This window comes from Nymphaea colorata, chromosome 5 (assembly GCF_008831285.2).
Source record: "Nymphaea colorata isolate Beijing-Zhang1983 chromosome 5, ASM883128v2, whole genome shotgun sequence".
NCBI lineage: Eukaryota > Viridiplantae > Streptophyta > Magnoliopsida > Nymphaeales > Nymphaeaceae > Nymphaea > Nymphaea colorata.
The window spans coordinates 3,190,236-3,202,707 of record NC_045142.1 but is presented as its reverse complement, the minus strand read 5'-3'; the positions used below and the strand labels follow the sequence as shown (position 1 = coordinate 3,202,707).

At 38.9% G+C, this 12,472-nt stretch overlaps 1 protein-coding gene across 1 annotated transcript; it reads right to left on the bottom strand.

The window, feature by feature from the left end:
- Positions 1–6,619: 6,619 nt before the first annotated feature.
- On the bottom strand, positions 6,620–12,138 carry LOC116255140 (uncharacterized). Its single transcript, XM_031630902.2, has 12 exons — positions 12,069–12,138; positions 11,830–11,901; positions 11,338–11,712; positions 10,973–11,258; positions 10,696–10,900; positions 9,871–9,961; positions 9,531–9,676; positions 8,657–8,900; positions 8,296–8,400; positions 8,041–8,223; positions 7,471–7,672; positions 6,620–7,361 (listed from the first exon to the last, which is right to left on the bottom strand). The coding sequence occupies exons 4-12, from the start codon at positions 11,127–11,129 to the stop codon at positions 6,862–6,864; spliced, it is 1,833 nt and encodes a 610-aa protein (XP_031486762.1). The 5' UTR covers positions 11,130–11,258; positions 11,338–11,712; positions 11,830–11,901; positions 12,069–12,138; the 3' UTR covers positions 6,620–6,861.
- Positions 12,139–12,472: the final 334 nt, after the last annotated feature.

Below are 12,472 nucleotides of genomic sequence, written 5' to 3'. Positions count from 1 at the left end.
CAAAAAACATCCTCCTCCCAGCAGCCACTTTCTCAGGTCACGCAATTAAAATCAACAAGGCACTTTGTTGCTTTTGGTATACGTTCAATTTGAGAATACGTTCAGCCCTTCCTAGAAAAGCTGCAGACGCGTGATCCAGATGGGATAAGCCCGTCGTTTGTACTCGCCATTGCATGAATCAGGTTAGTTGCTAACTTGCTTTGGCAGCTTTAGGTACAAATTATATTGTTTTATATGCTCTATCTGTGTAAGTGCTTGTCCTAATAGTAACTAATGCTTAACAACCAATTATCAGCACAACTCCCAACAACATTTTCTTGTCTGTATCTTCCTTGAGACTTTGGCGTCTCTCTAAAATTGCAGTCATGGTAACATCCAGGAGCTCCCAAGCACACAAATTATTTATGTTGAGCATGCCTAAGGGGTTGGCACAACATGATCAAGCAGGGGCTGGCAAGCAACTATATTTGTGTGTGTGTATGTGTGTTCTTGCTTTGAATCCTCATGACGCCAATTGTATGTGCTTCAAACAGAAAGATCACCGATGTAGAAGCGAAATACGGTAGAGGCGGCACCTCGAGACATCAAAGCAAATCCTATACCCTGGGGAATGAAGATGAGGAGTTGGGGCCTTATTTGAGAGGTCGGCCATATCTCGCTTACCCGAACTTCAATGTTGAGCACTTATAAGAAAATGTATATATATATATATATATATATATATATAATTTGAAAACAGCTAGCTACCCCTATAGCCGGACTTCAAAAAAAAGAAAACAGATGTTTCTTTCAATAATGTTCATAGACTGACTAAACCGACATGGAACTAAGTGACAAAAGGAGAGGAACATAACCAGTTTCAATATGAATTGGAGCGGGTTCCACCACTGTAGCCACCACCACTAACGTGGCCGCTGCTCCAATCTGAGTAGAAAAGCCTTCTTAACAACATGGCTCCAAGATACTATATGCCTCACCGACAAAGGAACGACAGCAATGTCAACCATCGAGAACTGCCGAGATCGCTCTCATTAGGAAAAGCATTATCTTTTATTTTGTATTGCTAAAAACTATCCTAAAAGCTATCTTTTATTTTGTATTGCCAAAAACTATCGTAAAAGGTGCATTCAATGTAGTCAAACAATTGTTGGCAATACGTCTTTTGCAACTGCTTTTGACAATACAAAATTACAAAAAAAAAAAAAAAAACACAACTTATTGTGTTCGATTTTTCTCTCCCTTTATATATATATATATATATATCGCATTCGCATGCACAGATGTTGATGTGCTTCATCCTTTTCTTGTTCTTTATTTTCTTTGGGGATCTATGTGTCGTCCATATGCACTAAAAACCGAGCTATGGTGAGTCAGGGAAAGGTGGACCGTACTTTGATGATGAGCATGAGCATGATTCATGATGATGGCTTAGCTCTGCAGGTTGGATGCATGAGTAGGAGGCCACCACTAATGAGGATAATGACGACAACAGCAGCTTTCATTAATCTCAGCTGACTACCTAATATCGTAAAAAGTAAGAACAACATCAATATAAGGAATAATGACCACTTTCAATGGCCTTTCAGGCAGTTGCTTTAGCATCCATCATGGCACTGCCACCATGATGGTTGACATCTTTCCGTTCCAATTTTTTAAGTGCCATGGAAGTCCATGTGCGGTCGATGAGCGAAACCACAGAAAAGGAAGCTTTACTGTTAATTCATCGAAAAGGACAAACAACAAAAGATAACATCCCAAAAAAAAAAGTTGCAGGCACAAACAAGCTATGGAAAATTTGATTAGTTTTGTCAATTTCTTAGTGACTGTTTTCTCATACATGTGGCATTTTTTCGTCTATACAGAGAAAGAGAGAGAGAGAGAGAGAGAGAGAGATCATCAGTATCTACTGAAACTTTTTACCTGTATCAGATTCAGCCAAAGAGTTCAAGCATGGGCACTAGTGCAGATCAACTTGTTTGCTCTTCTGATGAATTGAATTCTACAGTACACATAAACTGCAAAGGGCAATTGAGTTTTCGTTCAAAATGACGAGAACTTGCACAAAAAAATGCACTGAGATCGGAACCGGCGGTCCAGCACCAGGTTCCACGACTTTTTCAATGAAAAGTTCTGCAATTTCAACCCAGAGGGAATATCCTTTCACAAATCGCGTCTGGCTTAAAAACCAAAATCTTTATCATAAATTGGCTGCTGGCCCTATAGCAATCAAAAGAGTTGCCTAGGACTCTGAGATCTCAGATCTGTAATAAAACCCCATTTTGTCAACATGCTCATCAGTTCTTATAAGAAGTTTATACAGCAAGCAAGCCTGCGTCACAGTAACCAATACGATGAACATATTGGATTTTATGCTGCCAAGTTTGCCCACCATGATCCACAAAAGGAGCATTTCATATGGAATTTTAACACAATCACGAGAAAAGCACTCCATATTAGATGTAGACAAGTGGCACTGGGCCGTTTATATTTATGTTTTTTGAAATGAATGGTATTAACCATTCATCGAAGAGACTGTCAATCATGTTTGACAGAAAAACAGACATGCCAACATCAAGTGCATCGGAGCACAAACAATGTTGTCTTTTGATGACCATATACGTGGCAAATATCAAAGGCATCAAATGAGCCTTGGAATTCAAAGATGAAAGGCTGGAGAAACGTGTGTTTGGTTCAATTGGGATCGTGACCAACAGCCAATTATCTTATTGTGGTTGTAAAGACCTGCCTACTGCTTTATTGTATCTAGCTCTTGCAGATTCATCTTCAAGACCAAACCTGAACAGGAAGGAATCATCAACATTTATGGGAAACTGATATACCCTTTTAAACCAGGTTCTATTCCTTGGAACTCATAGTCCCCAAATATTGCATGAGGAATGCCATCACACCCAGTTCCACGCAGGCAAGCAGCCATGAATGCTTCCACATAGTCCAGCACTAGTTCCACAGCAAAAGGTCTTCCAGATATCATGAGAACAAGAGTAGACAACTTGCATCCCACCAATGTCATTAAATCTGCACCATTTAAAGGAATATCAAGCACTGAATTGTTCCCTCTGGTTTCTATGAAGGATTCCTCTCCAACAGCAACAATTGCAAACGAAAATTCATCATGTTTGGGGGTATCTGGTGATAGGCCTACTTCGTAGATGACTTCAGTATGCTCACAAACTGTCTTTTTTATTGCCTCTAGGATAGTTTTCCTTACAAACAAATTTGACATAAGAGGAATACAAATGGCATCCAAGAAAGATGAAGGTATCCTATACAAGGGTAGGATAAAGGATATCATGAACTGTAGTTATAAGCAAATATTTTCCGTACTTCTGCCACTTCTCCCAGCCAGCTTATGGTCCAACCACCACATTGATAATCTATAAGATTAGCATGTTGACCAACAACGAGAACCTAAGTCACATGGGTATGAGTATGGTTCAGGTATGGGTACGTAGATATGGGTACAGAGATATGGGTGTCGTATGGACATGGTAACTTTAGAAAAAAAAAATAATATATGTATATATATATATATATAATAACATCAAAAATCAAAATCAAAGCAACATTTAAATAAACAAGTGATGTTAACGAACAATAACTTTAAAAACATAATGAAAACTGAGTTCAAAAAAATAAATCATGTAAAATTAAAAAGTTTGGATCGGTTTTGATCTAAAAAGTACCTAAGTGTGTCCAAGTACCCATTTTGGATACGGGTACAGCGACACCTATACGTGAACCTTATTGAAGTACCCATGTGACTTAGACCAGAACTCAGCTTTCTTGGCAAGAGGAAGAAATGGTTTTTTTGTGTCTTGGTCGTTTTCCAACAGCACCAAGGAGGCAAGGACTTCTGGACCGCTTCTCTAGCCAATTCTCTTTAGACCTAATGAGCAAAGGACCAAAGAGGTGAGATTGAAGTTCGTATTCCAGAAATTTCTTTCAAAACTGCAAGAACTTGTACAGATTGTACAGAGATTAATCTATAACCAATATAAGCATGTGGCATACTAGTTGGTAGCTGTGGACAATAAAGTGACTTTGCAAAGTAAAAGTTGGCTAGATGTTTGTGTCGATGCAAGGAAGGCATAGCTGTTATCTTAGGGGAAAGTGCAAGCTTTAAACAGGCAAGAATTCAATGAAATCTAGTAATCATATGAAAGTTCAATCCATGGCTTTGATTATGCTTCACTCATGTGAACTTATGGAACAACCCACCACTCGGAGCAAAGGTCTATCAGCAAGCGGGTGTTCAAAGTTCCCTGACACGAATTTGACTCCGAGAATCCTTTCCACAGAATCATTGATTCTCGTCATTGGTATCTCCCCTAATTCCACAAAGATGAAAGATACTATCATCTAAAAGAACTTTCTTGGATGAGAACAAATATTATACAGAACCATAAGAATGAAGCAGTCAAATTAGTCCTACAATGTCAATTCCTGCATTTATTGTAGCCGAGAAGCAACAGCACTAGTCAGATCTTGGTGGACAGAGGATTTTGCCTATTCTTATCCAATCAGAGCAGAGAATAACTGCCTGAGCAAATGTTAAATTAGGTCCAAAACATGCACAAACCGCTTCAATATATCTTGACTGAACAAAATGGGAACCAACAAAGTTCAGGATGATTCATCAAATAGAACTAATGATATTTGGGAGAGAAGCAATACACATGCCTGAACAGACAAACCGAAACACTTTCATATGTAGGAAGTAATCAATGTCACTCTCTGTCTGATAATTTAAGTCGTTAACTATACTTAGTCATGCTGCAGAAATGCTTCAGGATCAAACTTTTTTTCTGGTTAGATACTCATCTAAAGGCTATGAACATTGCTTGTATGTAGTGAAATATAAGATTGACTGAAGGCTTCAACGCTAGAGGACTTGCGTAAAAACATGGGAATACATTCATTTTTCTGACTAGTTAATACTAGACCTTCCACATTTGGAACAATAACAACTAAAAAAACGAAGTCTCGACTATCTTCATAACCTGAGACCTGAGGACATGTATAGAAGAACATATTGCACTAACTTCTTTCATATTTTTGTACCTTAAAGCCCAAAACTATTCCTTCAGAAGCTCTGCAATAAGATAATGAATTATAAGTCTAATTGATCCGAAAAATCTACATCTTGCAAAATGGCATGAATAATACACGAGGTTCATATTGAGAGTTGATGGCTCTGAGGTTAATCTGCCAACCACAGTATTGATCTTGGACCCTTCATTTAGTTATATACTTATATTTATTTGAACATAATCACAAGAAAACTCCCTATTTGATCTAGAAAAAGTAGGCAATTGCCATTTATTAAATATTAAGAACAGTCCATCCAAGAAACTGTCAATAATATTTAAACTGAAACAATAGACATGGGTACATCCAAATACTTGCCAACATGCAATGATAAAAACACCGAGTGCACTAATGCATCAACATTGTTGATGACCATACCTGTGGCAAATATAATAGCAATAAATGAGCCTCAGAATGAAAAACCAAGGTTGCACAAGCGTGGGTTTGCTTCAACTGGGCTCATGGCCAACAGCCAAATCATCATATCATGGTTCTAGAGACCAACCTATTGCTTTGTTGTATCTTGCTTTTCCAGATTCATCTTCAGACCAAACCCAAATGGGAAAAGGGAGTCGTAGTTTGAATCACCAATCTTCATCGGCAACTGATCTACTCTTTAAACCAAGTCCTGGGAAGAGTCCTTTGGAATTCATGGTCCCCAAATATTACATCAGTAATCCCACCACACTCAGTGCGAGGACAACACCATGAACAGCTAAGAACTGTATTAAGAAATGGTTGAAAATAGAAGAGAACGATAGTGCAATTCATTTACTGCGGATTTAGACCTTCTGAGCCGAATCACATATTCGTATATCTTCTCTCTCTTAATCTTCTTAATCGTCTCAATTAGTTTATTTAATCATGTCGTTTAATTTTTTCAAACTAGAGTATTCAACTCCTGCCATTCTTCAATTTAAACACTTTAAGTACACTGCTCCACTTGGATAATAGAGTTCTCGTTGGCACCAAACATGCTCATTCATTAGTATAGCAATTTTCAAACTCGAAAGGATTTCAACTTATAAAGAAAGTTATTCATGCAACACTTTCTTTGAATTCATGTGCCCGTGGGTGCTACTGTTCTGATGGCAATGAAAGATAGGAAGAGTGGTGTCAATTCATTGGCTTAAGTGTGAAGCGGCTGTTGGTTGTTCCCCCTCTCTGCCCTTCTCTCTCTCTCTCTCGCTCTCTCTCTCTCTCTCTCTCTCTCTCTCTCACACACACACACACACACAACAAGAGAGATAGTGGCTTGCAAGTTGGAAAAAAAAAAGCTAATAATTTATCTTTGAGTTGCATCCAAGTTTGATCCAACTGGAAATAGATAAGTTTAATTGGTCTAAAAATCCAAATCCCGCAGAATGGCCCTAAAGTTACTCTGCGGACCACACTATCAATCTTGGACCCTCCATTTAGTTATATTTATTTGAACACAGTCACAAGAAAAACACTTCGATTTGATTTAGAACAAGTGGGCAGTTTCCATTTATTAAATATTATGAACAGTTCATGCAAGAAACTCTCAATCACATTTAAACAGAAACAATAGACACGGGTACATCCAAATATTTGGCAACTGCAAACACCGAGCGCAATAAGGCATCAACATTATTTATGACCATACATGTGGCAAATATCAAATAAATGAGCCTTAGAATAAAAAGACAGAGGCTGCACAAGTGTGCGTTTGCTTCAACTGCGGTTCATGACCAACAGCTAAATCATCTTATTACAGTTCTAGAGACCAGCCTATTGCTTTGTTATATCTTGCTTTTCCAGATTCATCTTCAGGCCAAACCCAAATGGGAAGAGGGGGTCATAGTTTGAATCACCAACATTCATCGGCAGCTGATCTACTCTTTTAAACCAGGTTCTGGGAAGAGTTCCATGGAACTCGTAGTCCCCAAATATTACATCAGTAATCCCATCACACTCAGTTCCAGGTAGCCAAGCAGCCACGAATGCTTCCATATAATCCAGCACCGGTTCCACCACAAGAGGCCTTCCAGATATCATGATCACAAGAGTGGGCACCTTGCTGCCAACCAATCTTATGAGTTCTGCACCATTTAAAGGAATGTCAAGCACAGAGTTGTCCCCCAAAGTTTCTGCATAAGGTTCCTCTCCAACCACAACAATTGCAAATGAAAATTCAGAATCTTTGAAGATCTCTGGTGATGGGTCCACTTCATAGGTGACTTCAGTATGCTCGCTGACTGTCTTTTTTATTGCCTCTAGGATGGTTGTCCCTACAAACAGAAGTGAATAAGCTCCAGAAAAGGAATCTGAGAAAGATGAAGGAATTTTATTCTATGGTAGGAGAAGAGGTTATCGTGAATGGCAGTCATAAGCAAATACCTTCCGTGGTTCTGCCACTGCTCCCAGTCCAGCTTATGGTCCAACCACCACACAGATAACCTATATCATTAGCATGCTGGCCAACAACAAGAACTCTCTTGGCTTTCTTGTCCAGAGGAAGAAATGGTTTTTCTGGGTCTTTGCCATTTTTCAGCAGCACCAAGGACTTGCGGACAGCTTCTCTAGCCAATGCCCTGTGCGCCTGAAAAAAGAATTGATAAGGTGAGACCAAAGTGTGTGCTTCAGAAGTTTGTCTGAAGACTTCAGGAACTTCAACAAAGATTTATCCACAATCATTACAGGGTGTGGCACACTAGTTGGTACCTGTGCACAAGAAAGTGAGATTAAAAAAATATCAAGATGTTTGTTTAGGAATAGCACCAGAGTGTTCATGCAAGGTTAAGAATAACCAGAATCGCCGTAATAAATATATGCGATGGCACATGTTTTGTGTTCACAGAGGTGAAAGTTCAAGCTTCAAACAGACAAGAATACAATAAAATTTGTAATCGTTTGAAAGTTCAGTCAATGGCTTTGTTTATGACCCACTTGGTAGTCCTTTGTTGTTACCTCACAACCCACTGTCTGAAGCAGAGATCTGTCAGCAAAGGGGTGTTCAAAGAGCCCAGCTACGAATTTGACCCTGAGAATCCTTTCAACAGCATCATTGATTCTCGTCATTGGTATCTCTCCTGATTCCACCAAGGATGTCAATTCTTTTATGAATTCCTCATAGATGAAAGGCACCATCACCTAAAACATTTCCTCGCATGAGAACAAATGTTAAAGAGAATAACAAGAAGCATGCAGTCGGATTGATCCTACCATGTCCATTCCTGCATTTATTGAAGCTGAGATACAATATCGGTAGTCAGATCCTGGTGGATCAAGGATTCTTTCTACTCCTCTCCAATCAGAAATCACAAATCCCTTCACAAGAAATGAACAAGAAATCAATCAAATGAGTAAATGTTAGATTAGGTCCAAAACATGCAACAAACTGTGTTCGTTATATAGCTTGATCAAACAAACGGGAATCTGTTCATTGCTCAGACTAGTTAGTGCTTGACCTTAACATTAAGAACAATAAAAAACAAAAAATGAGATTTTTGATCTATCTTCATAACATGACACCTGACATCATGTATAGTACAATGTGTTGCACAATTTCTTAGATACTATATACCTTAAATGCCCATTGTTCTTTCAAAAGCTCTGTAATAAGATTATAATGGCAATGTAATTTGGTCCCGTTCCAGGTGGAAAAAGATGCCATAACTGTTGACACATGAAGTGACAAACAATCCAGGAAAGGACTTAAATGAACACTTTCCAGATGTTCAAAGCTTGATATAGTGTTCCCCTTATTGATGCCTCTGTCAGTTCCCCCATCTCCAACATAATGCTTAGCACAGGCAATGACATTTAATCTACAATACAAATAACAATGGTTCAGTGCATTTCATAGATTACTTTTGTTTTAGTAAAAAAAGAAAGTGTTATTTGACCATAGGGATGTTTAAGCAAGAAAATTAAGAAATTTTTCACCTGGAACCAACCGGAAGAAGAAACAAAGCACAACATAATGTTAGTGTAATTTCAAACTTTTCAACAGAAACTTTCTGGTACATTCTTATGAATCCCTGTATCTGCTTGAGTTATTTGCATTTCATACCATCTATAACTTTAGACATTGTCCTCCTTTTGGTTAACTGCTGATGATAAACTTAAACATTTACAACAAATCTATATATTTGTGAAAGGCACACATCAATTCTTTCTTTTATTTATACTTAATCAAGCAGCTTAAATTGATAAAAATTTTATTTTTTTGGCTAAAAAATTCTAGCTGATAAAATTAAGATGTTAATCACATAAGGTTATGTACATAAATCTAATGAACAAAGCAAGGGAAATGACCTTTGGCATGAAACCCCCTCGAGTTACTGTTTCACCATTTTTTACCTGGACCTTGCCTCATTACTTAGCCTAATGGCAGAAGCCCTAACCAAGAAAAGCTGAACCATAACTAACGGTCTAGAAAATAAAAGTTCTTTTACCTGCCACCTAGATATGGATATCCCTTAGGGTGACCTTCTGGTGGTGTACCTTGTAAACCACGAACTGCAGTTGTCATGCTTCGAACAAGTTCACAGTCTTCACTAAAACTCTCAAAACATCTCCCCCATCTTGGATCTCTACAAACCTGTAAAATCAGGAGAACTTGCAGAAATCAGAAAATGGACATAACAAACAGCAATGGAGAACTAGTACCATGATAAGAAGGAATAGAACATAAAGCTGTTGGACGGTACAAAGAAGAACTGATCTCGAAGAATGGCATATGCCTCCTGCCTAACTAACAAATATGACTGCAAGAAATTGGTGAGTTTTACTTACAGATACACAGGGAGCAAAATTGTAAGGTATTCCAGTGGCTCGAACTTCTTTGGCTGTTGCTTCTGCTATTTTCTGAACCAAACCAGCATCTCTAAATAATTTGTGCACAAAAACACATATTAAGTCAATGAAAAAATCAAGAAATTGTGAAGGATGAAAAAATATGAAGCTTAATCAATGTCAATGTCCTTCAGCTGCAATAAGCTAGATCACTTTTTGCACGAATAATGAGTTTAAAAAAAAAATAATTTAGAACATGACAGGACAATTTATGCCAAGTCCACTGCCACTATTGACACTATGGTGGACCAAAAGAATGTAGGTGGGTCTAAAGACCACAGATGTGCTTATTGATCAGAACATGCAAGTTTTAGTAAAATTATCAAATGTACTGCAGATTAATATGATGCTTCTATATTTATCTGGAAGATGAAGAACCATCCAAATCAGCCTATGCCAAAAAGTGCTGGTGGTAAATAATCCATTAAAAACAGTAAATGCTCAATCTCGCAGAACTTGTGCATTTATTGGAGATTACTTATGCAGCAGATACCGGCATTCAGATTTTTGTACTTTTATTTATTTCACAAAAAAAAAAGATATCAAGGGCATTGTACGCGCCTAATGGACAGACCAAATTATATTGTCATTCATCGGCAGCCACCTATGCTCCATTATCAGATCCTATAATCTATACTACAAAAGAACTGAAGCAAAAGAGGAGAAGATAGTTTCAACATATTGGTTAATAGAAAGATCAGACATTCGTAATCACTAGCTTATGTCTTCATCCACGAGAGCAATTCTGGAGAAAAGAACAAACACCTGGTAGCACCCAGGCCGATATTGTGAGGGAAAATTGTGGCACCAACCACGTTGTTGTGTCCATGGACAGCATCAATACCGTAGATCATCGGTATCGACAGGCGCGACTCAAGGGCCCATTTCTGGAAGCTCTCAACCATGTCTATCCAGTCCATTGGTAACGCGCCAGTTCGCGGCGCACTGCCACCTCCACTGAGAATGCTACCTGCATAAACAAGAAGAAACCGACATGAGAAAACCAACATGGGAATTTTGGGTAAGGAACTGGTTTCATCACCAATGCCCAAGTCTCTGATAACTGAAGGTGTGGCGACTGATCTCGCAATCTGTGTCATCTGGCCGATCTTCTCTGCCAGTGTCATCCTGGAGAGGAGGTCCTGCACTCTTGCCTCTATAGGCTGGTGAGCATCTCTGTACAAGGGTGTTGCCGCCATGGCTTCCTAGCTCAGCTTTCACTCTTCTTCTCTCTGCTTCCTTTCTGGCGGTCGTCTCCATATTAAGAAGACGGTGCTTGAAGTCGGTCGGCGTCGGATCACTCGATAAAGGCTTCGTTCGTCCACGACCTGTGGAAAAGACCATAGGCTATTGGTATGCTACTTCAAATTAAATAAGGTGAACACGTTCGATATTCATGGCGGCTACCTTAAAATATGCACCTGAGCAGACATCATCCAAACTTTGTCAGAAAAGCTTGGAAATTTATGGAAGTGCATGCCACTGCCAAACTTGAGTCACTTTTTTATATCATACAGAGCACGTCTATCTTTGAAAAGGATAAGAAAAAATACACAGGTTTGAATTCGAGTATGTGAAGCCGCGTCCATTTTCTTAGGAATTTTCCCTCTCAATCACTGTGATGAAAAACTGAAGATCGAATCTTGTTGTGAGCGGCAAGAAGATCTCTTGAATGAACCTCTCTTCCCAATATTGTGTCCCTGTAACTTTGGCTTGTCCAAGAGGTGGGCACATGAAAATTGGAATCATGCAGAAGTCGTCATCGACACAGTTCCATGGCGGCTACTTGAGGTCGAGGCAAGTTCAGTTTGAGTCAATTAATGTCAAAAAATTAATATAGTTTATGGTAGTTTTAGCGATGATTTACGATTCTATCGATAATGAGTTTAAAATTCTAACCATCATCAAGCAATTATCCAGCACTGAGTTTTCCCTTTAGCAGCACTGGTTCCATCCGCCTTTTCTCCTTCTCTGCAATCAATTGTTTAAAAATGATTACAGAAAACATCTAAGAAACGGGTCATCGACAAATGGCAGCCCAATTTTTCACCATCACAATGTCAAAATAAACCGTTAAAATACAAAACAACCCCTTCGATCAAAATTATATCTAAAATTTGAAAGAACGATGTCATCACCCAGTCACGGCACAATGAAGAACGAGCGACGGGAGTCCACGCGGCCGACCCGTTCAGCGAGGGTCGAGGCAAGGAGGGTCGGGTAGGAATGCTTATTTGTTGGTGAAAACGGATGAAAAAAAAAATGTTGCTGTTTCGTCTTTTTAATCTGAGGATAGTTTTGGGAGCTATGGGAATGGTCTCGACAGATTTTTGACCGGAAGTCAACCGGATTTTAGCCTAAAACTGTCGAAGGTTCGCCGGCAGTCATTCCTTTCGTTTTGCTAGGTTTTGATTATTTTGAATCAGTTCCTTTTTCATGTTCTCAACGTGACTAGGATAGACTCAGGACTTAAAGGGAGCTTTCCATGAGGATTTTCAGCTGAAAATCCACCGGATTTCAGTCTATTTTCACCCAAAACTGT

Excerpts from the sequence above, each read along its gene's own strand:
- LOC116255140 (XM_031630902.2), bottom strand. The coding sequence starts at position 11,129 with ATGGCGGCAACACCCTTGTACAGAGATGCTCACCAGCCTATAGAGGCA. Across the intron at positions 9,962-10,695 it reads ATCGGCCTGGGTGCTACCAG|AGATGCTGGTTTGGTTCAGA; the intron begins GTGTTTGTTCTT and ends CAAATTATTTAG. Across the intron at positions 8,401-8,656 it reads AAGAACAATGGGCATTTAAG|GGATTTGTGATTTCTGATTG; the intron begins GTATATAGTATC and ends TTTCTTGTGAAG.